General features: G+C 56.1%; 1 protein-coding gene across 4 annotated transcripts in view; it reads right to left on the reverse strand.

The window, feature by feature from the left end:
- The window catches only part of USP7 (ubiquitin specific peptidase 7), a 1,709,027-nt gene that overhangs the window by 99,619 nt on the left and 1,581,905 nt on the right, over positions 1–27,503 (reverse strand). For all 4 annotated transcript variants that reach the window (XM_078663105.1, XM_078663106.1, XM_078663108.1 and 1 more), the window contains one exon: positions 3,977–4,067. In XM_078663105.1, coding sequence (XP_078519231.1) covers positions 3,977–4,067 — 91 coding nt within the window. The remainder of the gene's footprint in view (positions 1–3,976; positions 4,068–27,503) is intronic.

Below are 27,503 nucleotides of genomic sequence, written 5' to 3' on the forward strand. Positions count from 1 at the left end.
CACCGAAATACTCAAGTTACCTAGCCCAGGGGCCGCGGCTGCATAGGGTTCAAAAGACGTCGGGAATCCTCGTTGAAGTCTATGGAGCCTGAAAGAAGAAGTTGCTGGCAGGCGACCAGTGAAGAAGTTCGGTGTGATCCAAGGCTGGATCAGTGAAGGAGACGACCTGAAAGCAGAGGGGACTTAGTTCTTAATCACTAGCCAGTGATTATGTGGGCACCAGGATGGCACCGGATGAAGTCACCTCGACCAGGTGAGTGGGCGACGCTGGACTCTGCAGTTACACGGGCCAGGAGGCGTTGTCGGCGTCCAGGCTGGAGGTGCGAGCTGTCCCAGGAGGCTGTCGGCTGTCGGCTGTCGGCGATGCTGGCCTCAGGATTTGAGCAACAAACCTTGGCAAAGGCAAGCCCACGCGGTGGAGTCAAGATGGCGTCTGGAGTGGACCAGGAGGGTCCAGGGCACTTCTTGTTGGACAAGAAGCAAGGGCCAGTCTAGGGGACCTAGACCAGAGGTGAAAACGTCGTGGTACGTTGTCAAGAGGGTCACTAGCCAACGGGCAAGTGACCGGACAACGTGGCAAGCAGCAAAGAAGCAGAAGGGCCCCACGCAGATCTCGTGGATGCTGGGAGGCTGGACTTCGGTGCTGGAGCTGCTTAGGGTTAGGGTTTCTCAAACCCCAGTGCACTTACTCGAGGGTCTCTCGGGGGTCGTGCTGGTGAAGCGTCGTGCAGGTCTTGAAGATAGCCGGTCCCACGGGTCTCGTCACACCCACGAATCTCAGCTGGGCTGGATGATGTAGGTAGAGGTCAGAGATGGCAGGGAATCCGGGTCTCGTCGAGCTGGGCAGTCTTGATCCGGAGGATGGACGTGCAGCAACCCGCAAGAGCTTCGATGGTGCCTGCTGGTGCAGGGTGGCTACTCCTTAGCCACAGGGAGAGTCTTCAGAAAAGTCAAGAGTTCCTTTCGTGGAAAGTAGTTCAAGATTCAGAATGATCTAATTTGGGAAGGGGGCCTGCTCCTACCTTTATCCTAAGAAAAGGGGCTGGCACGCGACTAGGTCCTGCCCTATGGGTGGGACCAGGAGGGGGGTGGTTACACCCCTCTCCTTTGTCCGGTCTCTCCCCAGCTCAGGGGCTGGTGTGCCCCAGGAACTGGTTTGAGCCGGCATATGCACAGTGAGCACCGGGGTGCCACTTGCAGTCACCTTCCTTTCAGCCCTGCCTACCTGGGATACACAAAATCCTGTCTGGGATGGTGCTAGCACCGCCCCCGACAGGAAACCCTTTGTCCAGGCCTCCGTTGCTGGACGGACTCCCAGCAGCAGGAGGGCAGACTTGTGTATCGGTGGCAGCATCCATTTTGTGGAGCTGAGGCGGTGTCTGACTTTAACCGGGGTTCACAGTTACATACATGTCGTGTCCCTCTAGAAGGGTGGAATGCTAACCCCGTCGCCAGAATTGGCGAGGGGTTAGTATTCCAATTCGTATGACACCTTACTCGACATGTTTTGATAATGCTATACCAAAGTTAGCATTTAACCGCGAGGATTATAATGCACTTAAGAGTATATGGTATAGCGTTATCATGGAACAGCTATTTGGACTTGGTTCCGCAAGCTGCAAACGGGCTCAGCTCATGCCAGAGCACCATCTCACATAATTCCAAGCACTCTGCCTTCAGGATTTATAAGGCCTGCCATAGGAGTGACTGATAGGAATATATGTGTCCATTTTAGGTTTAGATATAGGTATACTATATCTAAAGCAAAGGGTGTTTACACCACCTTGCCCCAGCTGTCGTGCAGCCAGTTGTGTCTGTTTGGGTGGCCAGCCAGGGGTGGCATAATACATGCTGCAGCCCCTGGTAGGCCCTGGGTACACCTATGCCCTGGATACCTAAGGTATACTGTACAGGGACTGATAAGGTGACCCAGCATCCAATTGGATATGTACCTAAGGTACATGGAGTCCATTTTAACAGAGAGAGCAGGAAGCCTGGGGTCCTGAATAGCAGGATCCCAGGCCAACTAAGTCAAAAACCAGCACAACACCAGGAAAAAAGTTGGGGGTAACCATAGTCAGGTATCCACCTTCCTACAGGTGTCATTTGAGAAAACTGGGATCCCTGGGACAGGGCAATGGTGGCAGGCAATTGTCCTGTTCACTGGAGCCCCTGTGCAGGGCTTGGAAGAGGCCCCAAGCAGGACATCCGAAAGGGCTTCATTAAACGTGAGAAGCTGGACACTACTGGCTGAAGCACCTTTGTCAAAACGTTAGTCTTGACTGCCACTGAGAGCAAGCTACGGTCCAGGACCTTGGCCGCGCTTCTCACTACTGTGACTAAAGAGGCTCCTCCTCTGGAACCACAGTAGGAGGAGACAATGCCAGTATCTGGGAAGTGTCCAGTCCACTGACATTTGCCAATTCCTCACACCAGACCATGTTGGTCTAGGTGTTGGCACTCTTCAGGGTCCAGAGCCCCCCCAATCATCTCCAAGACCTAGCCCATAGGAATATGGTTCAGACTTTGGTCTGGAGGCCAAAGCTCCAATTGGCACTGGAGCCTAGTGACACCCCTCAGGCTCCATGTCACAATCATTGATGAGAATGGGGACAGCGCTGTCAGAGGGCACTGGGAGCATTGACATTGGCACCATCTTAGGGGAACCATTGGTGATCCTCCCAAGGCACTCATGCAAGGATGTGTCACAATAAAGAGGTGCCTGGCCTCCTAAAATTCTCAAAGTCAAGTCGGGAGGTTTGGTGGTGGTGGGTTGTCCCCCGGCAATTCAGAGAGGAGCAGTACTGGCCCAGGATCAACAGCAGAGACAGGCTTCAAATGCAGACAATCAGTTTCGTTGGAGGACTTCAATGGACGGGGTTAAGTTGAAAACTTCTTCGACTTCTTACTCTTCTTTTTGTTGGACTTACCGGAGTGGGACGACTGATCCCAGGACCTTCCTCTTCACTGGTATCATACCTGTTTCAGCAAGGCATTTCAAGCAGCAAAGAGCTTGAGGGATCGCTGACTTAAGACACTGGGGTGAATAGTGCGACAATCAACTCTTGGTGTCATGGTCGCGCTCAAGATACCAGAGGCAGACTAGGTGTGGGTCCTGGCTTGAATCTGGTAGTCCTTGCAGACATACCTGCCACAGAAGGAGACCAGTCTAAAAAAAAAAAAAAAAAAACGTTGAAAAAGAGCAATCAAAAAATTACTGGGGAGCTCTCTCTGGATCTGCGCTGACTGGAGCGGAAAGAAAAATTGATGTCAGCGCACTGGAAAGGCACTACAAAGGCACCACGCATGTCACGTCCAGCGTGGACGCCACATGAAGCTGGACACCACCACCAACAGCACGCAGGGGTACTGCTCAGGAACAAAAAATCCAGATCAAATCCGAAGCCTGGGGATAATTCTAAGGCAAAGAATCTGTGGCTAAAAGTCTCTATAGGATGATTTTATCTTTTCACAAACTATCAAAGATTGCAAAAAATAAACAAGTTATTTTCTACTGGTCATTACAAGCTTGAAAAATGGACCTGACGAAAGAAAAGCAATATTCAGTTTTCATTGCAAAGCCGCTGCTTCAATTATGCTTGGTGACCTGATCTGCAATTGCCCTCGGCTGCTGGCAGCAGGCATTGACACATCAGAACTCAACAGTAATCACTTAAAATAGTCCAGTTCTGACGTCTTTCTTGAATACTTAGCACCCAGCTGCGTCAAAAATCACAGAGAATAAAAAAATTAGAGACAAGTGAATATAAAGGGATTACAGAACTCCATGTATTATAGCAACATTATTATCAAACATTTCTGGTGCAAGGTAAAGCACTACAATTATATGTGTTTGAAAATACCTAAAAGTTGCAAAAGGAAGCTTTCATAATAAAAAAAAACACTAATATTTATTTTTTCAGTACCTCTGACAATCAATTAACTTGGTTTTTATAAAACGAATATTGATACTCACCAGGTTGAGGCTCAAAATCTTTCAAATTGACTTCATACTCCTCTTCATTAATGTACTGATGCCGACCCATCATAACAATAGCAAATTTGAACTTGTAGAAAAAAAAAAGAAGCATACATAAAAATGCTGCAAATATATACAAATCAGCATTAGTGCCCATATCATACCACATTACTAGGTCTAAAGTGATTAAACCTTTGCAATAAATTAACACAGAAGGGCATGTAATTTCCCAACATCGATTCCTACATGAAAGGGCATCATTGCATTCTTCAGGATCCATCTATATAAGAAGTAACTGATTTCCACTTCTTAACTCTTCCCCTATTTGACTCAACTCACCAGGACGTCACATTGCATGAGCATCCACAGCCAAGAGTAGAAACAGCCAATAACACTGGGTATAGGAACAAACAGGAGTCACCTGTTTGGGCCCTAGGACCAGGGAGGGCACTGGTCCAGGACTCCTGCTCCACTGTAGCAAGAGGAAGTAACTATAAGGTAGGATATCATGTGCCAGTGTCAGCTACACTCCCGATTCTCACAATTGCACCCAACCCTAAATCACAGTGCATTCTCACAAAACAGGCCCCCCCTTATGCACATCTAACTAATGGCCACACACACAAACTACCAAACGCACTCCAACTCATGGACATTAATGCACACAATGCAATACTCCACAGTCCAGACATAGCAGACATCTATAAAAAGACATCCTAGATGACTGCTCCTAAAGTCTACAGCATCGAACATATGGACACGCCATTTAAGATAGGAGGACAAGCTGTTATCCTGGTCCTTCACACTAGGCAGGTACACAACAAATTAATGTGCTCATCGCATGCAGCTTCTTTCAAGCAACTACCTACGGTAGGAAGCTGGCAGTTGAACGAGTTACTTACCTTCGGTAACAATGCATCTGGTAGAGACGCACAAGTTATTACTTGTGTAACGATATATCTGTAAGAGACGTACAAGTTACTTACCTTCGGGAACGATATATCTGTAAGAAACAGTAGTTAGTATTAGATTCCTTACCTTAGAATACCCCCAGGAGTCAGACTGGATCCGGAAACTTTTGCGTAGCAGTACCCTTGCGCGTCGGGATGACATCACCGGAGTACTTAGACGCCGCCCTCGCGCGCTGTCAGTTCTTATACACAGCTTTTCCGCGCCACAAAATGCAGGGTCATGATAAAAACTAACACTGGTGCCATAAAAACTAGGGCCCTGAAAGGGGATGACCTTAACCCTAGATATCGGTTTGCAGAACGGGGAGGATGGGTGGGGCGGTAAGGAATCTAATACTAACTACTGTTTCCTACAGATATATCGTTACCGAATGCAAGTTACTTGTGCATCTGAAAGAAACAGGTTAGTATTAGATTCCTTACCTTAGAATAGATACCCCAGCAATACCAACCCCGGTAGTGGGTTTGTGAACGAATGATCACACCCGTAAGTCCTGGAGAACGGAACGGCCGAAAAAGCCATCTATCTGGACCTGGCAGTCCAGGCAGTAGTGTCTTGCAAACATGTGCAGCGAGGCCCACGTAGCTGCCCGACAGATGTCCTGCAAGGGGGACTCTCCGGCCCAGGGCAGTAGTAGCCGCCGTGGCCAGTGTGGAATGGGCACGAAGCCCCACAGGAGGCTCCTTTCGAGCTAAAGAGTAACAAGCCTTGATGCACAAGGCGACTGTGAGAAGTTGGCCTGATGTGCAGTGTTCACTATTCTAGTGATCACTATATATCAGTCCAAACAACCCTTATTGATGATTGGTTGTAAGTCAACCTTATAGACCAGCTATCCTAGTAGCATGGATACGAGCAGTCTAAGGCTAAGACTCTAGAGGGCGTGTTAAGCCAGCTGTTTTACCATCACATTACCCCTTGAACACCCAGTGAAAGGACACCACACAAGTGTTATGAAAATAAACAATGTATTTATTAGAATCACAACAACCCTGTACTCTTTATGAGGACAGGGTGCTAAGCACACAACAAAACTCTTACGAAAATACTTAAGTTAGCACGGTATACACAAATGCCCGAGGGGCACGAAAAACCATATACTTTAAAAGTGGAATGCGAATTACTAGCAGGTAAGTAACAGTTCTAATAGGCTTTGGAATCGCTAGGACTTGACTAGGGAATCGTTAGATTACTACTAGGAGACCTAGGGGACTCGGGTGCAGAGTGTGCACTCTCACGCGGGATGCGGGACAAAGTCTATGGAGGCTAGTAAAGGCAAAGTTAGTGTTCACGGGCGAACCCGACCTGGTAGGAAGAAAACGACAGTGGATCCTGACCCTAGGATAGTGAGGCTATGCTGGGACACCGAAGTGCCGAAGTTACCTAGCCCAGGGGCTGCAGCTGCATAGGTCTGAAAAGACGTCGGGGATCTCGTTGCCGGACCAGGAGCCTGGAAGGAAGAAGTTGCTGGCAGGCGACCAGTGAAGAAAAGTTCGATGGATCCAAGCCTGGATCAAGGAAGAAGGAAACCTGAAAGCAGAGGGGACCAAGTTCTTGAATCACTAGCCAGTGATTAAGTGGGCACCAGGATGGCACCGGGCGAAGTCACCGCAGTCAGGTGAGTGGGCGCTGCTGGGCTCTGCAGTCTCTCGGACCAGGAGGCGTTGTCGGCGACCAGGATGGAGGTGCGAGCTGTCCCACGAAGGTTCTTGCTGTCGACGTCGCTGGACCCAGGATTGGGCAACAAGTCTTGGCAAATGCAAGGCCCACGCGGTGGACCTAAAATGGCGTCTTGGGTGGACCAGGAGGGTCCAGGGTACTTCTCCGATGGAGGGAAGCAAGGGCCAGTCTGGAGCAACCAGACCAGCAGCAGAAATGTCGTCGGGCGTCGTCAGGAAGGCCACAAGCCAGCGGGCTAGTAGCCAAACAACGCGGTGAGCAGCAAAAAAGCAGAAGGGCCCCACGCAGATCGTGGAGATGCTGGGGGGCTGCTCTTCGGTGCTGGAGCTGCTCAGGGTGGGGGCTTCTCGGACCCCAAAGCACTCACCAGGAATTCACTCGGCGGGCTTGCTGGAAAGAAGTCGTGCAGTCTTGAAGATGGCCGGTCCCTCGAGGTCTCGTCACACCCACGAATCTCAGCGTGACTGATGATGCAGGTAGAGGTCAGAGGTGCCAGGGAAGCCGGTTCTCGTCGAGCTGGGCAGTCGGATTCCGGAGGAAGGACTTGCAGCAGACCGCAGTGTTCTTAGATGGTGCCTGCGGATGCAGGGTGACTACTCCTTAGTCACAAGGGAGAAATCTTAGGAAGAAGTCTTGAGTTCCTTTCGCAGAAAGTAGTTTCAGGATTCAAAGATGATCTGATTTGGAAGGGGGCCAGTTCCTACCTTTATCCTGTAAAAGGGGGCTGGCACGCGACTAGGTCCTGCCCTATGGGTGGGACCAGGAGGGGGGTGGTTACACCCACTTCCTTGGCGGGCTTTCCCCAGGCCAGGGGCTGGAGTGCCCCTGGAACTGGTTTCAGCCGGCCTATGCACAGTGAGCACCGGGGTGCCACTTGCAGTCACCTTCCTCTAAAGCCCTGCCTACCTACAATACACAAAACCCTGTCTGGGACGGTGCTGGCACCGCCCCTGGCAGGAAACCCTTTGTCCTTATCTCCTGCTCTGGGAGGACTCCCAGCAGCAGGAGGGCAGACTTGTGTCTCGGTGGCAGCATCCATTTTGTGGATGCTAAGGCTCTGTCTGACTTTAACCGGGGTTAGGGGTTACATACATGTCGTGTCCCTCTAGAAGGGTGGAATGCTAACCCCGTCGCCAGAATTGGCGAGGGGTTAGTATTCCAATTCGTATGACACCTTACTCGACATGTTTTGATAAAGCGATACCAGAGTTGGCACATAACCGCGAGGATTATAATGCACTTAAGAGTATATGGTATGCGATATCATGGAAACGGCTAAGGGATAGATCCCGAAAGCCGCAGACAGGCTCAGCTCATGCCAGAGCACCATCTCACACGATTCCAAGCACTCTGCCTTCAGGATTGTTAAGGCCTGCCATAGGAGTGACTGATAGGAGATCTGTGTGTCCATTTTAGGGTTAGATATAGGTATACTATATCTAAAGCAAAGGGTGAGTACACCACCTTGCCCCAGCTGTCGTGCAGCCAGTTGTGTCAGTTTTAGTTAGTCAATCCAGGGGTGGCACAATACATGCTTCAGCCCCTGGGAGACTTCTGGGTGCACCTCAGCCCTGGGTACAGGGACTTGGAGAGGGCCCAGGGCCAATTCAGTACCTGAGTACAATTTGGATAGAGAGAACAGCTAGGCTGTGGGTCTGATTAGCAGGCCCACAGCCAGGGAAAGTCGTAAACCAGTGCAGCAAAAAGCAAAAATCTGGGTGATCATAGGATTGCAGACCCTACTCTCCTACAGCGACCCATCGAGAAGAACAAGTTACTTACCTTCGGTAACGATATATCTGTAAGAAACAGTAGTTAGTATTAGATTCCTTACCTTAGAATATCCCCAGGCGTCAGTCTGGATCCGGAAACTTTTGCGTAGCAGTACCCCTGCGCGTCGGTAGGCGTCGTCTGCAGGCGTCCCCTGCGGCTCCGCGTCGTCGGCGTCGTGCGCCGTGATGACGTCGCTGGAGTATATAGACGCCGCCTCCGCGCGCTGACGTCAGTTCTTTGCACACAGCTTTTCCGCGCCAGAACACGCAGAGCCATGTGAGAACCAACACTGGTGCCATTTGAAACTAGGGCCCTGAAAGGGATGTCCCTAACCCTAGGTATCAGTTCGCAGAACGGGGAGGATGGGCGGGGCGGTAAGGAATCTAATACTAACTACTGTTTCTTACAGATATATCGTTACCGAAGGTAAGTAACTTGTTCATCTGAAAGAAACAGGTTAGTATTAGATTCCTTACCTTAGAATAGATACCCCAGCAATACCAACCCCGGTGGTGGGTCTGCGAACCAATACAACCTACACCAGAAAGTCCTGGAGGACCGAACGGCCAAAGAAGCCATCCCTCCGGACTTGACTGTCCAGGCAGTAGTGCCTCGCAAAGGTGTGCAGCGAGGCCCACGTGGCCGCCTGGCAAATGTCCTGCAAAGGGACTCCCCGGCCCAGGGCAGTAGTAGCCGCCGTGGCCCGAGTGGAATGGGCCCTCAGCCCAACAGGAGGCTCCTTCCGAGCCAAAGAGTAGCATGCTTTGATGCACAGGACGACCCACCGAGAGATGGTCCGTTTCTGTACCGCCCTTCCCTTCTTCTCACCCACGTAGCCAACAAACAGTTGGTCATCCACCCGGAACTGGCGTGTGCGATCCATATAGAATGAAAGCGCACGTTTTGGGTCCAGACGATGGAGCCGCTCTTCATCCTTTGAAGGATGCGGAGGCGGGAAGAAGGAGGGCAAGGTGATGGACTGCCCAATGTGAAAAGCAGAGACTACCTTGGGCAGGAAAGAAGGTCTGGTCCGAAGAACCACCTTATCAGGATGAACAGACAAGAAAGGAGGTTGAACAGAAAGAGCCTGGAGCTCACTCACTCTCCTGGCAGAGGTGATGGCTACCAGGAAGGCCGTCTTTAAGGTGAGAAGACGGAGAGGACAGGAATGAAGGGGCTCAAAGGGAGCGCACATCAGGAAAGTCAAAACCAGGTTCAAGTCCCACTGAGGCATCACGAACGGAGCTGGAGGATACATGTGCGTGATGCCCTTTAAGAATCTTAACACAATAGGGGACTTGAACAAAGATGGCTGATCAGGTAGCCTCAAGAAGGCGGAAAGGGCAGAAAGATAGCCCTTGATAGTGCCCAGAGCAGAGCCCTGCTGGGCAAGGGAAAGGAGGAAGAGGAGAACCTCAGATAGAGGGGCAGAAAGGGGATCCACAGCCTTTGCTGTGCACCATGCCACAAATCTGTTCCACCGGCAGGCGTATACCGACTTTGTGGAGGGACGCCTGGCTGCCAGAATGACATCACAGACTTCAGGAGGCAAGTCAAATGGCCTCAACTGTCGCCGCTCAATCTCCACGCATGGAGGTGGAGACTGGACAGGTTCGGGTGGAGGACCGTCCCCTGCTGCTGCGACAGAAGGTCCTCCTGAAGGGGCAGGCGGATCGAGGGACCGACTGTCATGCTGAGTAGCTCGGGATACCAGTACCTTCGAGCCCAGTCCGGAGCCACAAGGATAACTTGGGCCCGGTCGCGCCTGATCTTCTTCAGCACTCTGGGCAGAAGTGGTATAGGCGGAAAGGCGTACAACAGACCGCAACTCCACTCGCGCCGAAAGGCGTCGCCGAGCGAGTGCCGTCTTGGAAACTCCAACGCGCAGAACTGATGACATTGCGCGTTCTCTTCTGTGGCGAATAGATCTAACCAAGGCTCTCCCCATTGCTGAAAGAGGCCTCTCGCCACATCCGAGTTCAGACGCCATTCGTGATCCACCGAGCACCGACGGCTGAGTTCGTCCGCCCTGGCGTTCAGAGAACCTGCCAGGTGTTGAACCGTCAGAGTCACGCCCTGACGTTCCAGCCATTGCCAGAGGCGCAGAGCCTCTTGGCAAAGGGTCCACGACCCCACCCCGCCCTGTTTGTTGCAGTACCACATGGCGGTGGTGTTGTCCGTGAACACCTGCACTACACTCCCGTCGACAAAGGGGAGGAATGCCTTCAGTGCCAGGCGAATCGCCCGCAGCTCCAACATGTTGATATGGAGCCGGGACTCCGCCGGAGACCAGAGGCCTCTGATCTCCGCCTCTCCCAAGTGGCCACCCCAGCCTTGGAGGGACGCGTCCGTCACAACCACGTGCTCCGGCTGGGGAAGGGAGAGGGATCTGCCCCTGACCCAATCGCGGTCTGTAAGCCACCACTGCAACTGTCTCGCAGTGCCCTCCGAGATCAGGACATGGTCGGATAGGTTGCCCTGATGCTGGGCCCACTGAAACTTCAGGTCCCACTGCAGAGCCCGCATCCGCCATCTGGCGTGATGCACCAGAAGGATGCAGGAGGCCATCAGCCCCAGAAGCCGCAGCGTCAACCTGACCGAAACCCGGGATAACGGCTGAAAGATGGGAATCAGAGCCTGAATATCCCGGACCCGCCGTTCCGGGGGATAAACCCGAAACTGCGCCGAGTCGAGAACCGCTCCGATGAAAAGGAGCTTTTGAGAGGGACACAGGTGTGATTTCGGCACATTGATGGAAAACCCCAACTCGTGCAGGAGGTCTGCCGTCATCTGAAGGTGGTGGACGACTGTCTGGGGCGAGCCCGCCTTCAACAGCCAGTCGTCGAGGTAGGGGAAGACTGAAACCCCTAACCGGCGCAGATGAGCTGCGACCACCGCCATCACTTTCGTGAACACCCGTGGGGCGCTGGTAAGGCCGAATGGGAGCACGATAAACTGAAAATGCTCGTGGCCTACCGTGAACCGCAGGTAACGCCGGTGGGCCGGCAGGACGGGGATGTGAAAGTACGCATCCTGCAAGTCCAACGCTACCATCCAGTCTTGTGGGTCTAGAGCAGCCAAGACCTGAGCCAAAGTCAACATCTTGAACTTCTCCTTCCGGAGGAAGCCGTTGACGTTCCGTAGATCCAAGATAGGACGCAGGCCTCCCTTGTCCTTCTTGGGTACCAGAAAGTAGTGGGAGTAGCAACCACACCCTACTTCTGGCCCAGGAACGCGCTCGATGGCCCCCTTGGCCAAGAGGGCCGTAACTTCCTCCTGCAGAAGTGTCAAGTGGTCCCCCGACACACGGTGGTTCTGCGGTGGCATGGCTGGAGGAGTGGACTCGAAGGGGAGGGCATAGCCCCTTCGGACAAGCTGCAGCACCCACCTGTCCGATGTTATCGCGCGCCAGCGGGAGTGGTGATGGCGAACCCTGCCACCCACTGGCGTCACGTGAGCCCGAAAGCTCGGACTAGGAAGGCTTGGAAGCCGCAGCGGAGGGAGGCGTGGACTGACCACGACGCTGGCCTCTACCGCCACCACGGCGGAAACCACGGGCGCCACCGCGCTGGGGAGCGCTCTGCGCCGCGTGGCTGGCAGCACGTGTGGGACCTCCTCTCCCTTGGCCACGAAAGGGCCGAAACGAACCCGTCTGCTGGCGCTGGGTCTGGGTCGAGAGACCCAAGGACTTGGCCGTGACCCTGGAGTCCTTGAAGCGCTCCAGCGCGTGGTCCGCTTTGTCACCAAATAGGCGACTGCCATCAAATGGCATGTCCATAAGCGTATTTTGGACGTCTGGTGAGAAGTTGGCAGATCTCAGCCAGGCATGGCGACGAATCGCCACCGTAGTGGACATGGCCCGTCCCAGTGAGTCCGTGGTGTCCAGACCACAACGGATCGAGTACCGCGCCGCATCCCGGCCTTCAACAAAGGCCCGGGTGAGCTTGTCCCGCACTTCCTGGGGGCATTGCGGCAAACACTCCTCGACCGTATCCCACAGGGAGTGGGTGTAGCGGCCCAAGAGGCACGCGGTGTTACAAGACCGCAGCCCAGCACTCAAAGAGGAAAACACTTTCTTTCCGAATTGGTCGTACCTCTTTGATTCCCGGTCGGGCGGAGCCGACGGAAATGCGGACTGCGAAGTGGAGGCCTGGATCACCAGACTCTCCGGGGAGGGATGGGTGGACAGGAAGGCAGGGTCGTCCGCGCAGGGACGGTGACGCCTGGCAACGTTCCGGTCAACCGGCGCACCAGAGGCGGGCCTGGACCAGGTGCCCAGAAGGACATCCGTCAGGGCCTCATTAAACGGCAGCAGAGGCTCCTGGGGGCATGACTGCGGTTTAAAAACTTCCGTCAGGATATTCGGTTTGACCTTCGCGACGGGGAGCTCAAGGTGTAAGGCCTTGGCAGCCCTCATCAGGACCACCGAATAGGCAGCACCCGCCTCGGACGCCACAGGGGACGGAGAGACAAACCCAGGGTTGGGCGACTCGTCCAGGCCACTGGCATCACCCAGATCACCTACCCAGTCCACATCGTACTGGCAGGCACGGGATAGAGGGTCCTCAGACCCCTCCCAACCCTCTCCATACTCCTCCTCGTCATACCCATATTCTGGGTCGACGATATAGACATCGGGGTCAACGGGCCCCATCGGCGTCGGGTCCGGCGTCGGCCGACGCCGGTCCGGCTCCGAGTCCGGAGTCGGGGAGGAAAGGGGGGTGGCGCCGCGCGGCGTCGGTGCCGGGGACCCGACGCCGGCCGGAGCCGACGGCGGAGTCGCTGCACCACGCGGGGGCGGTACCATGGGCTGGCCCACAGGAACCGACGCCGGAGAGGCCGGGAGACCAGCCGGCGACGAACCAGAGGGAACCAGCGGCGCCGGGGCCGGAGCCACCGGCGGCGCCGGGGCAGGAGCACCCGAACCGCTCGGGCCCCCAGACGGGACCGACGGGCCCGCAGGCGCCGAAGGCCCCGCCGGAGAAGACCTCGCCCTCATAGCAATGAGGAAGGCCTCGATCTCCTCACGCGACGCGCCTTCCCCAGGGACCGACAGGTGTGGGGTAGACGGCGTCGGCGACCCATGCGGGACCGCGGGGGTGGGGTCACCCGAGCCCCCGGCCGCAGCACGCGGGCGTCGGGGGGAGTCGGGGGTGCGATGGCGACGCCCCGACTTCTTGTGCTTACCTGACGAGCCGGAGGAATGGTGGCGACTCCCGGAGCGCCCATGGCGGCTCCGCGACCGCTCCCTCGACCGCTCCCTCGACCTCCGACCGGACCGGGACCGCTCTCGACGCGGGGCCGACAACCGGAGTTCGAGAAGCTTGCGGGACCGCTCCCGCCTAGCTTTTCCAGTCAAGGCCCGACAGTCGACGCAGGACTCCACGTCGTGGTCCGCGCCCAGACACCGGAGGCAGAGTCGATGGTGGTCGGTGACCGACATCATGCGGTCGCACTCGTCACAACTCTTGAAACCGGGCATCCTACCGGCACCGTAAAGATCAATCAGTTAACAAAAAACTTGGTCAAAAGACCGGAGTACTGCTCTTCGGATCTGCGCTAACTGGCGCGGAAAAAAGAAGAACTGACGTCAGCGCGCGGAGGCGGCGTCTATATACTCCAGCGACGTCATCACGGCGCACGACGCCGACGACGCGGAGCCGCAGGGGACGCCTGCAGACGACGCCTACCGACGCGCAGGGGTACTGCTACGCAAAAGTTTCCGGATCCAGACTGACGCCTGGGGATATTCTAAGGTAAGGAATCTAATACTAACCTGTTTCTTTCAGATATGGTTTGTTTGTGCACCTCCCGTCCCTTCTTAGCGCCCACGTAACCAACGAAGAGTTGGTCATCCACCCGGAACTGGCGTGTGCGATCCAGATAGAATGAGAGCGCACGTTTTGGGTGCAGACGGTGGAGCCTCTCTTCCTCTTTCGAGGGATGCGGAAAGAAGGTGGGCAGAGTGATGGACTGCCCAATGTGGAAGGCTGTGACTACCTTGGGCAGGAAAGAGGGTCACGTCAGCAAAACAACTTTGTCCGGATGAACTGAAAGGAAAGGAGGCTTAGAGGAAAGGGCCTGGAGCTCACTCACTCTCCTGGCAGAGGAGATGGCAACCAGGAAGTGGCTCAAAGGGAGCGCACATCAGAAAAGTTAGAACAAGGTTCAAGTCCCACTGAGGCATCACAAAAGGAACTGGAGGAAACATATGGGTGATGCCCTTCAAAAACCTATTTACAATGGGGGACTTGAACAAAGAGGGCTGATCAGGTAGCCTTAAGAATGCGGAAATGGCCGTGAGGTAGCCCTTCGGAGTGCCCAGAGCAGAGCCCTGCTGGGCAAGAGAAAGAAGAAAGAGGAGAACCTCTGAAAGAGGGGCAGAAAGGGGATCCACAGCCTTCGCTGTGCACCATGCCACAAATTTGTTCCACCTGCAGGCGTATACCGATTTTATGGAGGGACGCCTGGCTGCCAGAATGACATTACAGACTTCAGGAGGCAAGTCAAATGGCCTCAACTGCCGCTGCTCAATCTCCACGCATGTAAGTGGAGACTGGACAGGTTCGGGTGGAGGACCGTCCCCTGCTGCTGCAACAGAAGGTCCTCCTGAAGAGGCAGACGAATCGGGGGATCGACAGACAGGCTGAGTAGCTCGGGATACCAGAACCTCCGTGCCCAGTCCGGAGCCACAAGGATGACTTGGGCCCGGTCGCGCCTGATCTTCAGCACTCTGGGCAGAAGTGGTATAGGCGGAAAGGCGTACAACAGACCGCAACTCCACTCGCGACGAAAAGAGTCCCTGAGCGAGTGCCGCCTTGGAAATTCCAACGCGCGGAACTGATGACATTGCGCGTTCTCTTTTGTGGTGAATAGATCTAACCAAGGCTCTCCCCACTGCTGAAAGAGGCCTTGTGCCACGTCCGAGTTCAGACGCCATTCGTGATCCATCATGCACCGACGGTTGAGTTCGTCCGCCCTGGCATTCAGGGAAACTGCCAGGTGTTGAACCACCAGGGTCACGCCCTGATGTTCCAGCCACTGCCAGAGGCGCAGAGCCTCCTGCCATAGGGTCCACGACCCCATCCCGCCCTGTTTGTTGCAGTACCACATGGCGGTGGTGTTTGTCCGTGAACACCTGCACTACACTCCCCTGGACAGAGGGGAGGAATGCCTTCAGTTCAAGTCGGATCGCTCGCAGCTCCAGAAGGTTGATATGGAGCTGGGACTCCGCCGGAGACCAGAGGCCTCTGATCTCCGCCTCTCCCATGTGGCCTCCCCAGCCCTGGAGGGACGCGTCCGTCACAACTACGTGCTCCGGTTGGGGTAGGGAGAGGGATCTGCTGCTGACCCAATCGCGGTCCGTGAGCCACCACTGCAACTGTCTTGCAGTGCCCTCCGAGATCAAGACATGGTCGGATAAGTTGCCCTGATGCTGGGCCCACAAACTTCTGAGCCAGTGTCAGCATCTTGAACCTCTCCTTCCGGAGGAAGCCGTTGACGTTCCGCAGGTCCAAGATAGGGCGTAGGCCCCCTATGCCCTTCTTGGGTACCAGAAAGTAGTGGGAGTAAAAACCACATCCTACTTCTGGCCAAGGAACACGCTCGATGGCCCCCTTGGCAAGAGGGCCGCAACTTCCTCTCGCAGAAGATTCAAGTGATCCCCCGACACGCGGTGGCATGGCTGGAGGGGTCGCCTCGAAGGGGAGGGAGTAGCCCCTTCGGACGATTCGCAGCACCCACCTGTCCGATGTGATGTCGCGCCAGTGGAGGTGATGGCGAACCCTACCCCCCACTGGCGTCTCGTGGGCCTGAAAGCTTGGACTAGGAGGGCTTTGAGGCGGATGCTGCGGGGGTGGATGTGGACTGGCCGCGCCATTGTCCCCGGGCACGGCCACGGCGGTTACCACGTCTGCCACCGCGCTGGATGGTAGTCTGCGGCCCGTGGGGGCGCCCCTTCTTTAGCCACGAAAGGGGCGAAAGGCAGCAGATTGCTGGCGCGGGGCCGACAGGCCCAAGCACTTGGCCGTAGCCCTGGAGTCTTTAAAGCGCTCAAGCGCACTGTCTGCCATCAAACGGCATGTCCATAAGGGTGTTTTGGACATCAGGTGAAAAATTGGCAGACCACCGTCGTTGCCATCGCTCTACCTAGCGAGTCCGTGGTATCCAGTCCACATCTGATGGAGTACCGTGCCGCATCTCGACCCTCCGCAAGGGCTTGGGCGAGTTTAGTCCGGGCCTCCTCCGGACATTGTGGCAGCACGTCCGTGACCATGTCCCACAGAGAGTGGGTATAACGGCCCAAGAGGCAGGCGGTGTTAACTGATCTCAATCCCAAACTCAGGGAGGAGAACATCTTTTTGCCATATTGCTCGTACCTCTTGGATTCCCGATCGGGGGAGCCATCGGGAATGCGGTCTGGGAGTTAGAGGCCTGGATGACAAGGCTCTCGGGGGTGGGGTGGGTGGACAGGAAGCAAGGGTCACCCGGAGCCGGGCGGTGGCATCTGGTCACGTTCCTATCTACAGGAGGACCTGTAGCGGGCCTGGACCAGGTGCCCATAAGAACATCAGACAAGGCCTCATTAAACGGCAACAGAGGCTCCGAAGAGCTTGCTTGCGGTTTAAGGACCGCAGTGAGGAGGCTAGTCCTCACGGCCACTACGGGGAGCTCAAGGGATAAGGCCTTGGCTGCCAGCGTCAACACCACACTATAGGCTGCCCCCTCCTCCGTAGCCACGGTAGGAGGGGAGACAAAGCCAGTGTCTGGCGAGGTGTCCAGACCACTGGCATCCCCCAGCTCATCTGCCCAGTCCTGATAAGGTTGGCACTCATGTGCTAGAGGGTCCTCTGACCCCTCCCAATCTGCCTCGCCACCCATCTCCTGGTATTCAGGGTCAAAAGATGGGGCCGGATCATAGAAGTAAAAATCTCCCAGCGGCGTCGAGCGATGCCGCTCTGGCGCTGGAACCGGACCGAGGGGGGAACTGGGGATGGCGTTGACCGTGGTCGGCGCCGGGGCGACACCCTAGCAGCCGGCGAGGTCGTAAGGTTGACTGGCGACGACCCGGATCCGGCGGAGTCCTACGGCGTCGGGACCGAAGCCGCCGACGGCACCAGGGCCGAAGCACCCGGCCCGCTTGGGCTCCCAGTCGGGGCCACGGAACCCGACGGAGGAGTGAGCGACCACATGGCCGAGAGGAAGGCGTCAATCTCCTCCGGCGTCGCGTTCTGCCCAGGGACCGGCGGGTATGGAGCAGGCCGCGACGCCTGCCGCTCCGACGGAGCCGCGTAGGCGGTGTCACCCGAACCCCCGGCAGCGTCGCGCGAGCCTCAGTGGGAAGAGCGATGTCGCCTCTTCTAATTCTTGTGCCTCTTACTTGAGGACTTTGAGCTCGAGGAGTGGTGTCGATCCTCCGAGCCGTGATGACTCCAGCTCCGCGACCGGTCCCTCGACCTCCTTCCAGACCGGGACCTCGAACGGCGCGGGCGGACTGCCAGAGCTAGAGGCGCTTGCAGGACCGCTCCCGCCTAGCCTTCGACGTCAAGGCCCGGCAGTCGGGGCACGACTTGTCATCGTGGTCAGGCCCCAGGCAGTGAAGAACAAGTTACTTACCTTCGGTAACGATATATCTGTAAGAAACAGTAGTTAGTATTAGATTCCTTACCTTAGAATATCCCCAGGCGTCAGTCTGGATCCGGAAACTTTTGCGTAGCAGTACCCCTGCGCGTCGGTAGGCGTCGTCTGCAGGCGTCCCCTGCGGCTCCGCGTCGTCGGCGTCGTGCGCCGTGATGACGTCGCTGGAGTATATAGACGCCGCCTCCGCGCGCTGACGTCAGTTCTTTGCACACAGCTTTTCCGCGCCAGAACACGCAGAGCCATGTGAGAACCAACACTGGTGCCATTTGAAAACTAGGGCCCTGAAAGGGATGTCCTTAACCCTAGGTATCAGTTCGCAGAACGGGGAGGATGGGAGGGGCGGTAAGGAATCTAATACTAACTACTGTTTCTTACAGATATATCGTTACCGAAGGTAAGTAACTTGTTCATCTGAAAGAAACAGGTTAGTATTAGATTCCTTACCTTAGAATAGATACCCCAGCAATACCAACCCCGGTGGTGGGTCTGCGAACCAATACAACCTACACCAGAAAGTCCTGGAGGACCGAACGGCCAAAGAAGCCATCCCTCCGGACTTGACTGTCCAGGCAGTAGTGCCTCGCAAAGGTGTGCAGCGAGGCCCACGTAGCCGCCTGGCAAATGTCCTGCAAAGGGACTCCCCGGCCCAGGGCAGTAGTAGCCGCCGTGGCCCGAGTGGAATGGGCCCTCAGCCCAACAGGAGGCTCCTTCCGAGCCAAAGAGTAGCATGCTTTGATGCACAGGACGACCCACCGAGAGATGGTCCGTTTCTGTACCGCCCTTCCCTTCTTCTCACCCACGTAGCCAACAAACAGTTGGTCATCCACCCGGAACTGGCGTGTGCGATCCATATAGAATGAAAGCGCACGTTTTGGGTCCAGACGATGGAGCCGCTCTTCATCCTTTGAAGGATGCGGAGGCGGGAAGAAGGAGGGCAAGGTGATGGACTGCCCAATGTGAAAAGCAGAGACTACCTTGGGCAGGAAAGAAGGTCTAGTCCGAAGAACCACCTTATCAGGATGAACAGACAAGAAAGGAGGTTGAATAGAAAGAGCCTGGAGCTCACTCACTCTCCTGGCAGAGGTGATGGCTACCAGGAAGGCCGTCTTTAAGGTGAGAAGACGGAGAGGACAGGAATGAAGGGGCTCAAAGGGAGCGCACATCAGGAAAGTCAAAACCAGGTTCAAGTCCCACTGAGGCATCACGAACGGAGTTGGAGGATACATGTGCGTGATGCCCTTCAAGAATCTTAACACAATAGGGGACTTGAACAAAGATGGCTGATCAGGTAGCCTCAAGAAGGCGGAAAGGGCAGAAAGATAGCCCTTGATAGTGCCCAGAGCAGAGCCCTGCTGGGCAAGGGAAAGGAGGAAGAGGAGAACCTCAGACAGAGGGGCAGAAAGGGGATCCACAGCCTTTGCTGTGCACCATGCCACAAATCTGTTCCACCGGCAGGCGTATACCGACTTTGTGGAGGGACGCCTGGCTGCCAGAATGACATCACAGACTTCAGGAGGCAAGTCAAATGGCCTCAACTGTCGCCGCTCAATCTCCACGCATGGAGGTGGAGACTGGACAGGTTCGGGCGGAGGACCGTCCCCTGCTGCTGCGACAGAAGGTCCTCCTGAAGGGGCAGGCGGATCGAGGGACCGACTGTCATGCTGAGTAGCTCGGGATACCAGTACCTTCGAGCCCAGTCCGGAGCCACAAGGATAACTTGGGCCCGGTCGCGCCTGATCTTCTTCAGCACTCTGGGCAGAAGTGGTATAGGCGGAAAGGCGTACAACAGACCGCAACTCCACTCGCGCCGAAAGGCGTCGCCGAGCGAGTGCCGTCTTGGAAACTCCAACGCGCAGAACTGATGACATTGCGCGTTCTCTTCTGTGGCGAATAGATCTAACCAAGGCTCTCCCCATTGCTGAAAGAGGCCTCTCGCCACATCCGAGTTCAGACGCCATTCGTGATCCACCGAGCACCGACGGCTGAGTTCGTCCGCCCTGGCGTTCAGAGAACCTGCCAGGTGTTGAACCGTCAGAGTCACGCCCTGACGTTCCAGCCATTGCCAGAGGCGCAGAGCCTCCTGGCAAAGGGGCCACGACCCCACACCGCCCTGTTTGTTGCAGTACCACATGGCGGTGGTGTTGTCCGTGAACACCTGCACCACACTCCCGTTGACAAAGGGGAGGAATGCCTTCAGTGCTAGGCGAATCGCCCGCAGCTCCAACATGTTGATATGGAGCCGGGATTCCGCCGGAGACCAGAGGCCTCTGATCTCCGCCTCTCCCAAGTGGCCACCCCAGCCTTGGAGGGACGCGTCCGTCACAACCACGTGCTCCGGTTGGGGAAGGGAGAGGGATCTGCCCCCGACCCAATCGCGGTCCGTAAGCCACCACTGCAACTGTCTCGCAGTGCCCTCCGAGATCAGGACATGGTCGGATAGGTTGCCCTGATGCTGGGCCCACTGAAACTTCAGGTCCCACTGCAGAGCCCGCATCCGCCACCTGGCGTGATGCACCAGAAGGATGCAGGAGGCCATCAGCCCCAGAAGCCGCAGCGTCAACCTGACCGAAACCCGGGATAACGGCTGAAAGATGGGAATCAGAGCCTGAATATCCCGGACCCGCCGTTCCGGAGGATAAACCCGAAACTGCGCCGAGTCGAGAACCGCTCCGATGAAAAGGAGCTTTTGAGAGGGACACAGGTGTGATTTCGGCACATTGATGGAAAACCCCAGCTCGTGCAGGAGGTCTGCCGTCATCTGAAGGTGGTGGACGACTGTCTGGGGCGAGCCCGCCTTCAACAGCCAGTCGTCGAGGTAGGGGAAGACTGAAACCCCTAACCGGCGCAGATGAGCTGCGACCACCGCCATCACTTTCGTGAACACCCGTGGGGCGCTGGTAAGGCCGAATGGGAGCACGATAAACTGAAAGTGCTCGTGGCCTACCGTGAACCGCAGGTAACGCCGGTGGGCCGGCAGGACGGGGATGTGAAAATACGCATCCTGCAAGTCCAACGCTACCATCCAGTCTTGTGGGTCTAGAGCAGCCAAGACCTGAGCCAAAGTCAACATCTTGAACTTCTCCTTCCGGAGGAAGCCGTTGACGTTCCGTAGATCCAAGATAGGACGCAGGCCTCCCTTGTCCTTCTTGGGTACCAGAAAGTAGTGGGAGTAGCAACCACACCCTACTTCTGGCCCAGGAACGCGCTCGATGGCCCCCTTGGCCAAGAGGGCCGTAACTTCCTCCTGCAGAAGTGTCAAGTGGTCCCCCGACACACGGTGGTTCTGCGGTGGCATGGCTGGAGGAGTGGACTCGAAGGGGAGGGCATAGCCCCTTCGGACAAGCTGCAGCACCCACCTGTCCGATGTTATCGCGCGCAAGCGGGAGTGGTGATGGCGAACCCTGCCACCCACTGGCGTCACGTGAGCCCGAAAGCTCGGACTAGGAAGGCTTGGATGCAGCAGCGGAGGGAGGCGTGGACTGACCACGCCGCTGGCCTCTACCGCCACCACGGCGGAAACCACGGCCGCCACCGCGCTGGGGAGCGTTCTGCGTCGCGTGGCTGGCAGCACGTGTGGGACCTCCCCTCCCTTGGCCACGAAAGGGCCGAAACGAACCCGTCTGCTGGCGCTGGGTCGAAAGACCCAAGGACTTGGCCGTGACCCTGGAGTCCTTGAAGCGCTCCAGCGCGTGGTCCGCTTTGTCACCAAACAGGCGACTGCCATCAAATGGCATGTCCATGAGTGAATTTTGGACGTCTGGCGAGAAGTTGGCAGATCTCAGCCAAGCATGGCGACGAATCGCCACCGTTGTGGACATCGCCCGTCCCAGCGAGTCGGTCGTGTCGAGACCACAACGGATCGAGTACCGCGCCGCATCCCGGCCTTCAACTAAGGCCCGTGTGAGCTTGTCCCGCACCTCCTGGGGACATTGCGGCAGACACTCCTCGACCGTATCCCACAGGGAGTGGGTGTAGCGGCCCAAGAGGCACGCGGTATTACAAGACCGCAGTCCAGCGCTCAAAGAGGAAAAGACCTTTTTACCAAATTGGTCATACCGCTTTGATTCCCTATCGGGCGGAGCCGACGGAAATGCGGACTGCGAAGTGGAGGCCTGGATCACCAGACTCTCCGGGGAGGGATGGGTGGATAAAAAGGCAGGGTCGTCCGAGCATGGACGGTGACGCCTCGCGACATTCCGGTCAACCGGCGCACCAGAAGCGGGCCTGGACCAGGTGCCAAAAAGGACATCCGACAGGGCCTCATTAAACGGCAGCAGAGGCTCCTGGGGGCATGACTGCGGTTTAAACACTTCAGTCAGAATGTTCGGCTTGACCTTCGCGACGGGGAGCTCAAGGTGCAAGGCCTTGGCAGCCCTCATCAGGACCACCGAATAGGCAGCACCTGCCTCAGACGCCACAGGGGACGGAGAGACAAACCCAGGGTTGGGCGACTCGTCCAGGCCACTGGCATCACCCAGATCACCTACCCAGTCCACATCATACTGGCAGGCACGGGATAGAGGGTCCTCAGACCCCTCCCAACCCTCTCCATACTCATCGTCATCATACCCATATTCTGGGTCGACGATATAGACGTCGGGGTCAACGGGCCCCATCGGCGTCGGATCCGGCGTCGGCCGACGCCGGTCCGACTCCGCGTCCGGAGTCGGGGAGGAAAGGGGGGTGGCGCCGCGCGGCGTCGGTGACCCGACGCCGGCCGGAGCCGACGGCGGAGTCGCTGCACCACGCGGGGGCGGTACCACGGGTTGGCCCACAGGAACCGACGCCGGAGAGGCCGGGAGACCAGCCGGCGACGAACCAGAGGGAACCAGCGGCGCCGGGGCCGGAGCCGCCGGCGGCGCCGGGGCAGGAGCACCCGAACCGCTCGGGCCCCCAGACGGGACCGACGGGCCCGCAGGCGCCGAAGGCCCCGCCGGAGAAGACCTCGCCCTCATAGCAATGAGGAAGGCCTCGATCTCCTCACGCGACGCGCCTTCCCCAGGGACCGACGGGTATGGGGTAGACGGCGTCGGCGACCCACGCGGGGCCGCGGTCACCCGAGCCCCCGGCCGCATTACGCGGGCGTCGGGGGGAGTCGGGGGTGCGATGGCGACGCCCCGACTTCTTGTGCTTACCTGACGAGCCGGAGGAATGGTGGCGACTCCCGGAGCGCCCATGGCGGCTCCGCGATCGTTCCCTCGACCGCTCCCTCGACCTCCGACCGGACCGGGACCGCTCTCGACGCGGGGCCGATACCCGGAGCTCGAGAAGCTTGCGGGACCGCTCCCGCCTAGCTTTCCCAGTCAAGGCCCGACAGTCGACGCAGGACTCCACGTCGTGGTCCGCGCCCAGACACCGGAGGCAGAGTCGATGGTGGTCAGTGACCGACATCATGCGGTCGCACTCGTCGCCCAGGCATCCTACCGGCACCGTAGAAAGATTAAGTTTTACAAACACTTGGTCAAAAGACCGGAGTACTGCTCTTCGGATCTGCGCTAACTGGCGCGGAAAAAAGAAGAACTGACGTCAGCGCGCGGAGGCGGCGTCTATATACTCCAGCGACGTCATCACGGCGCACGACGCCGACGACGCGGAGCCGCAGGGGACACCTGCAGACGACGCCTACCGACGCGCAGGGGTACTGCTACGCAAAAGTTTCCGGATCCAGACTGACGCCTGGGGATATTCTTAGGTAAGGAATCTAATACTAACCTGTTTCTTTCAGATGACACCGCCGTTGGGGGTCGGTAACCGACATCAGTTGGTTGCAGTCGACGCAGGGCATCCCTACCGGCACCGTCGGAGTCGTTCGACTTTGAAAAATAAGATCAAAAAGTTTAGTCAAAAAATGACTAAAGGGTACCACTGTTCCCAGATTGGCGCTTGCTGGCGCGGAAAAAATAGGAACTGACGTCAGCGCGCGAGGGCGGCGTCTAAGTACTCTGGCGACGTCATCCCGGCGCCAACGACGGACGCAGTGCGCATGGGTGGTGCCTAAGTAGTCTCCTTGACGTCCTCTCCGCGCAGACGACGCCTACCGACGTGCAAGGGTACTGCTACGCAAAAGTTTCCGGATCCAGTCTGACGCCTGGGGGTATTCTAAGGTAAGAAATCTAAAACTAACCTGTTACTTTCAGATGTTAGTGATACATTCCTTACCTTAGAAAATCCCCAGGTGTTAGACTGGATCCGGAAAGTTTTTTCGTCAGCAGTACCCCTGCGCGTCTGTAGGTGGCGTTGTGCGGCTCCGTGTCAGTCGCTGGCATCGTAAGCGCGGGGAGGACGTCAAGGAGACTACTTAGGCACCACCCATGCGCACTGACGTCAGTTCTTTACAAGACTTTCCGCGCCTGGAACGCAGAGCCATGCAAGAAACTGACCACTTGGGCCATGAAACTAGGGACCTGAAAAGGATGACCTTAAACCTTAAATCAGTTCGAAGAACGGGGAGGATGGGTGGGGCGGTGTGAGAAGTTGGCCTGATGTGCAGTGCTCACTATTCTAGTGATCACTATATATCAGTCCAAACAACCCTTATTGATGATTGGTTGTAAGTCAACCTTATAGACCAGCTATCCTAGTAGCATGGATACGAGCAGTCTAAGGCTAAGACTCTAGAGGGCGTGTTAAGCCAGCTGTTTTACCATCACATTACCCCTTGAACACCCAGTGAAAGGACACCACACAAGTGTTATGAAAATAAACAATGTATTTATTAGAATCACAACAACCCTGTACTCTTTATGAGGACAGGGTGCTAAGCACACAACAAAACTCTTACGAAAATACTTTTAAGTTAGCACGTTACACAAATGCCCGAGGGGCACGAAAAACCATATACACTAAAAGTGGAATGCGAATTACTAGCAGGTAAGTAACAGTTCTAATAGGCTTTGGAATCGCTAGGACTGGACTAGGGAATCGTTAGATTACTACTAGGAGGCCCAGGGGACTCGGGTGCAGAGTGTGCACTCTCACGCGGGATGCGGGACAAAGTCTATGGAGGCTAGTAAAGGCAAAGTTAGTGTTCACGGGCGAACCCGACCTGGTAGGAAGAAAACGACAGTGGATCCTGACCCTTGGATAGTGAGGCTATGCTGGGACACCGGAGTGCCGAAGTTACCTAGCCCAGGGGCTGCAGCTGCATAGGCCTGAAAAGACGTCGGGGATCTCGTTGCCGGACCGGGAGCCTGGAAGGAAGAAGTTGCTGGCAGGCGACCAGTGAAGGAAAGTTCGATGGATCCAAGCCTGGATCAAGGAAGAAGAAAACCTGAAAGCAGAGGGGACCAAGTTCTTGAATCACTAGCCAGTGATTAAGTGGGCACCAGGATGGCACCGGGCGAAGTCACCGCAGTCAGGTGAGTGGGCGCTGCTGGGTTCTGCAGTCTCTCGGACCAGGAGGCGTTGTCGGCGACCAGGATGGAGGTGCGAGCTGTCCCACGAAGGATGAAGTTGTTGGCGTCGAAGTTACCCAGGATTGGGCAACAAGCCTTGGCTAATTCAAGCCCACGCGGTGGACTCAAAATGGCGTCTTGAGTGGACCAGGAGGGTCCAGGGTGCTCCTCTTCTGGGAGGGAGCAAGGGCCAGTCTGGAGCAACCAGACCAGCAGCAGAAATGTCGTCGGGCGTCGTCAGGAAGGCCACAAGCCAACGGGCTAGTAGCCAAACAACGCGGTGAACAGCGGAAAGCAGAAGGGCCCCACGCAGATCGTGGAGATGCTGGGGGGCTGCACTTCGGAGCTGGAGCTGCTCAGAGTCGGGGCTTCTCGGACCCCAAAGCACTCACCAGTGGAATACTCGGCGGGCTTGCTGTGCAGAAGTCGTGCAGTCTTGGCGATGGCCGGTCCCTCGAGGTCTCGTCGCACCCACGGTTCTCAGCTGTGCTGTAGAGGTGGGTAGAGGTCAGAGGTGCCAGGGAAGCCGGGTCTCGTCGAGCTGGGCAGTCGGATTCCGGAGGAAGGACGTGCAGCAGACCGCAGTGTTCTGTAGATGGTGCCTGCGGGTGCAGGGTGACTACTCCTTAGTCACAAGGGAGAAATCTTAGGAAGAAGTCTTGAGTTCCTTTCGCAGAAAGTAGTTTCAGGATTCAAAGATGATCTGATTTGGAAGGGGGCCAGTCTCTACCTTTATCCTGTAAAAAGGGGCTGGCACGCGACTAAGTCCTGCCCTATGGGTGGGACTAGGAGGGGGGTGGTTACACCCACTTCCTTGGCGGGCTTTTCCCCAGCACAGGGTCTGGAGTGACCCTGGAACTGGTTCAAGCCGGCCTATGCACAGTGAGCACCGGGGTGCTACTTGCAGTCACCTTCCTCTAAAGCCCTGCCTACCTACAATACACAAAACCCTGTCTGGGACGGTGCTGGCACCGCCCCTGGCAGGAAACCCTTTGTCCTTATCTCCTGCTCTGGGAGGACTCCCAGCAGCAGGAGGGCAGACTTGTGTCTCGGTGGCAGCATCCATTTTGTGGATGCTAAGGCTCTGTCTGACTTTTAACCGGGTTATAGGTTACAGGCATGTCGTGTCCCTCTAGAAGGGTGGAATGCTAACCCCGTCGCCAGAATTGGCGAGGGGTTAGTATTCCAATTCGTATGACACCTTACTCGACATATTTTGATAAAGCGATACCAGAGTTGGCACATAACCGCGAGGATTATAATGCACTTAAGAGTATATGGTATGCGATATCATGGAAACGGCTAAGGGATGGATCCCGAAAGCCGCAGACAGGCTCAGCTCATGCCAGAGCACCATCTCACACGATTCCAAGCACTCTGCCTTCAGGATTGTTAAGGCCTGCCATAGGAGTGACTGATAGGAGATCTGTGTGTCCATTTTAGGGTTAGATATAGGTATACTATATCTAAAGCAAAGGGTGAGTACACCACCTTGCCCCAGCTGTCGTGCAGCCAGTTGTGTCAGATTTGGATGGCCAGCCAGGGGTGGCATAATACATGCTGCAGCCCCTGGTAGGCCCTGGGTACACCTATGCCCTGGGTACCTAAGGTACACTGTACAGGGACTGATAAGGTGGCTCAGTATCCAATTTAGATATGTACCTAAGGTACATGGAATCCATTTTACAGAGAGAGCAGTGGGCCTGAGGTCCTGAATAGCAGGGCCTCAGGTCAACTAAGTCAGAAAACCAGCAAAACACCAGGCAAAAAGTTGGGGGCAACCATAGTCAGGGATCAACCTTCCTACATAACCCCCCCCCAAACGAAAGGAGATAAGGCTATCCTTGTCCAGGTAAGCCTATATTGCCTAAGTGGCCATTTAAGGAAGTACCAGTACTGGCATGGTTACCCCTTATGTCATGGTCCACTAAGCAATCCCTCACCCTAAGGGTGTCTGAGGGTCTCCACCATAGGGAATCTCTACCTGTGGTGTGTTTTGTCAAAGAAAAAGGCTGGTGCTGAAATGGAGTACTGAAGTGAGGCTCCACTAACTTTGGGCTCAGCTT

The sequence above is a fragment of the Lissotriton helveticus genome, chromosome 10 (genome assembly GCF_964261635.1).
Source record: "Lissotriton helveticus chromosome 10, aLisHel1.1, whole genome shotgun sequence".
Classification (NCBI taxonomy): Eukaryota; Metazoa; Chordata; class Amphibia; order Caudata; family Salamandridae; genus Lissotriton; species Lissotriton helveticus.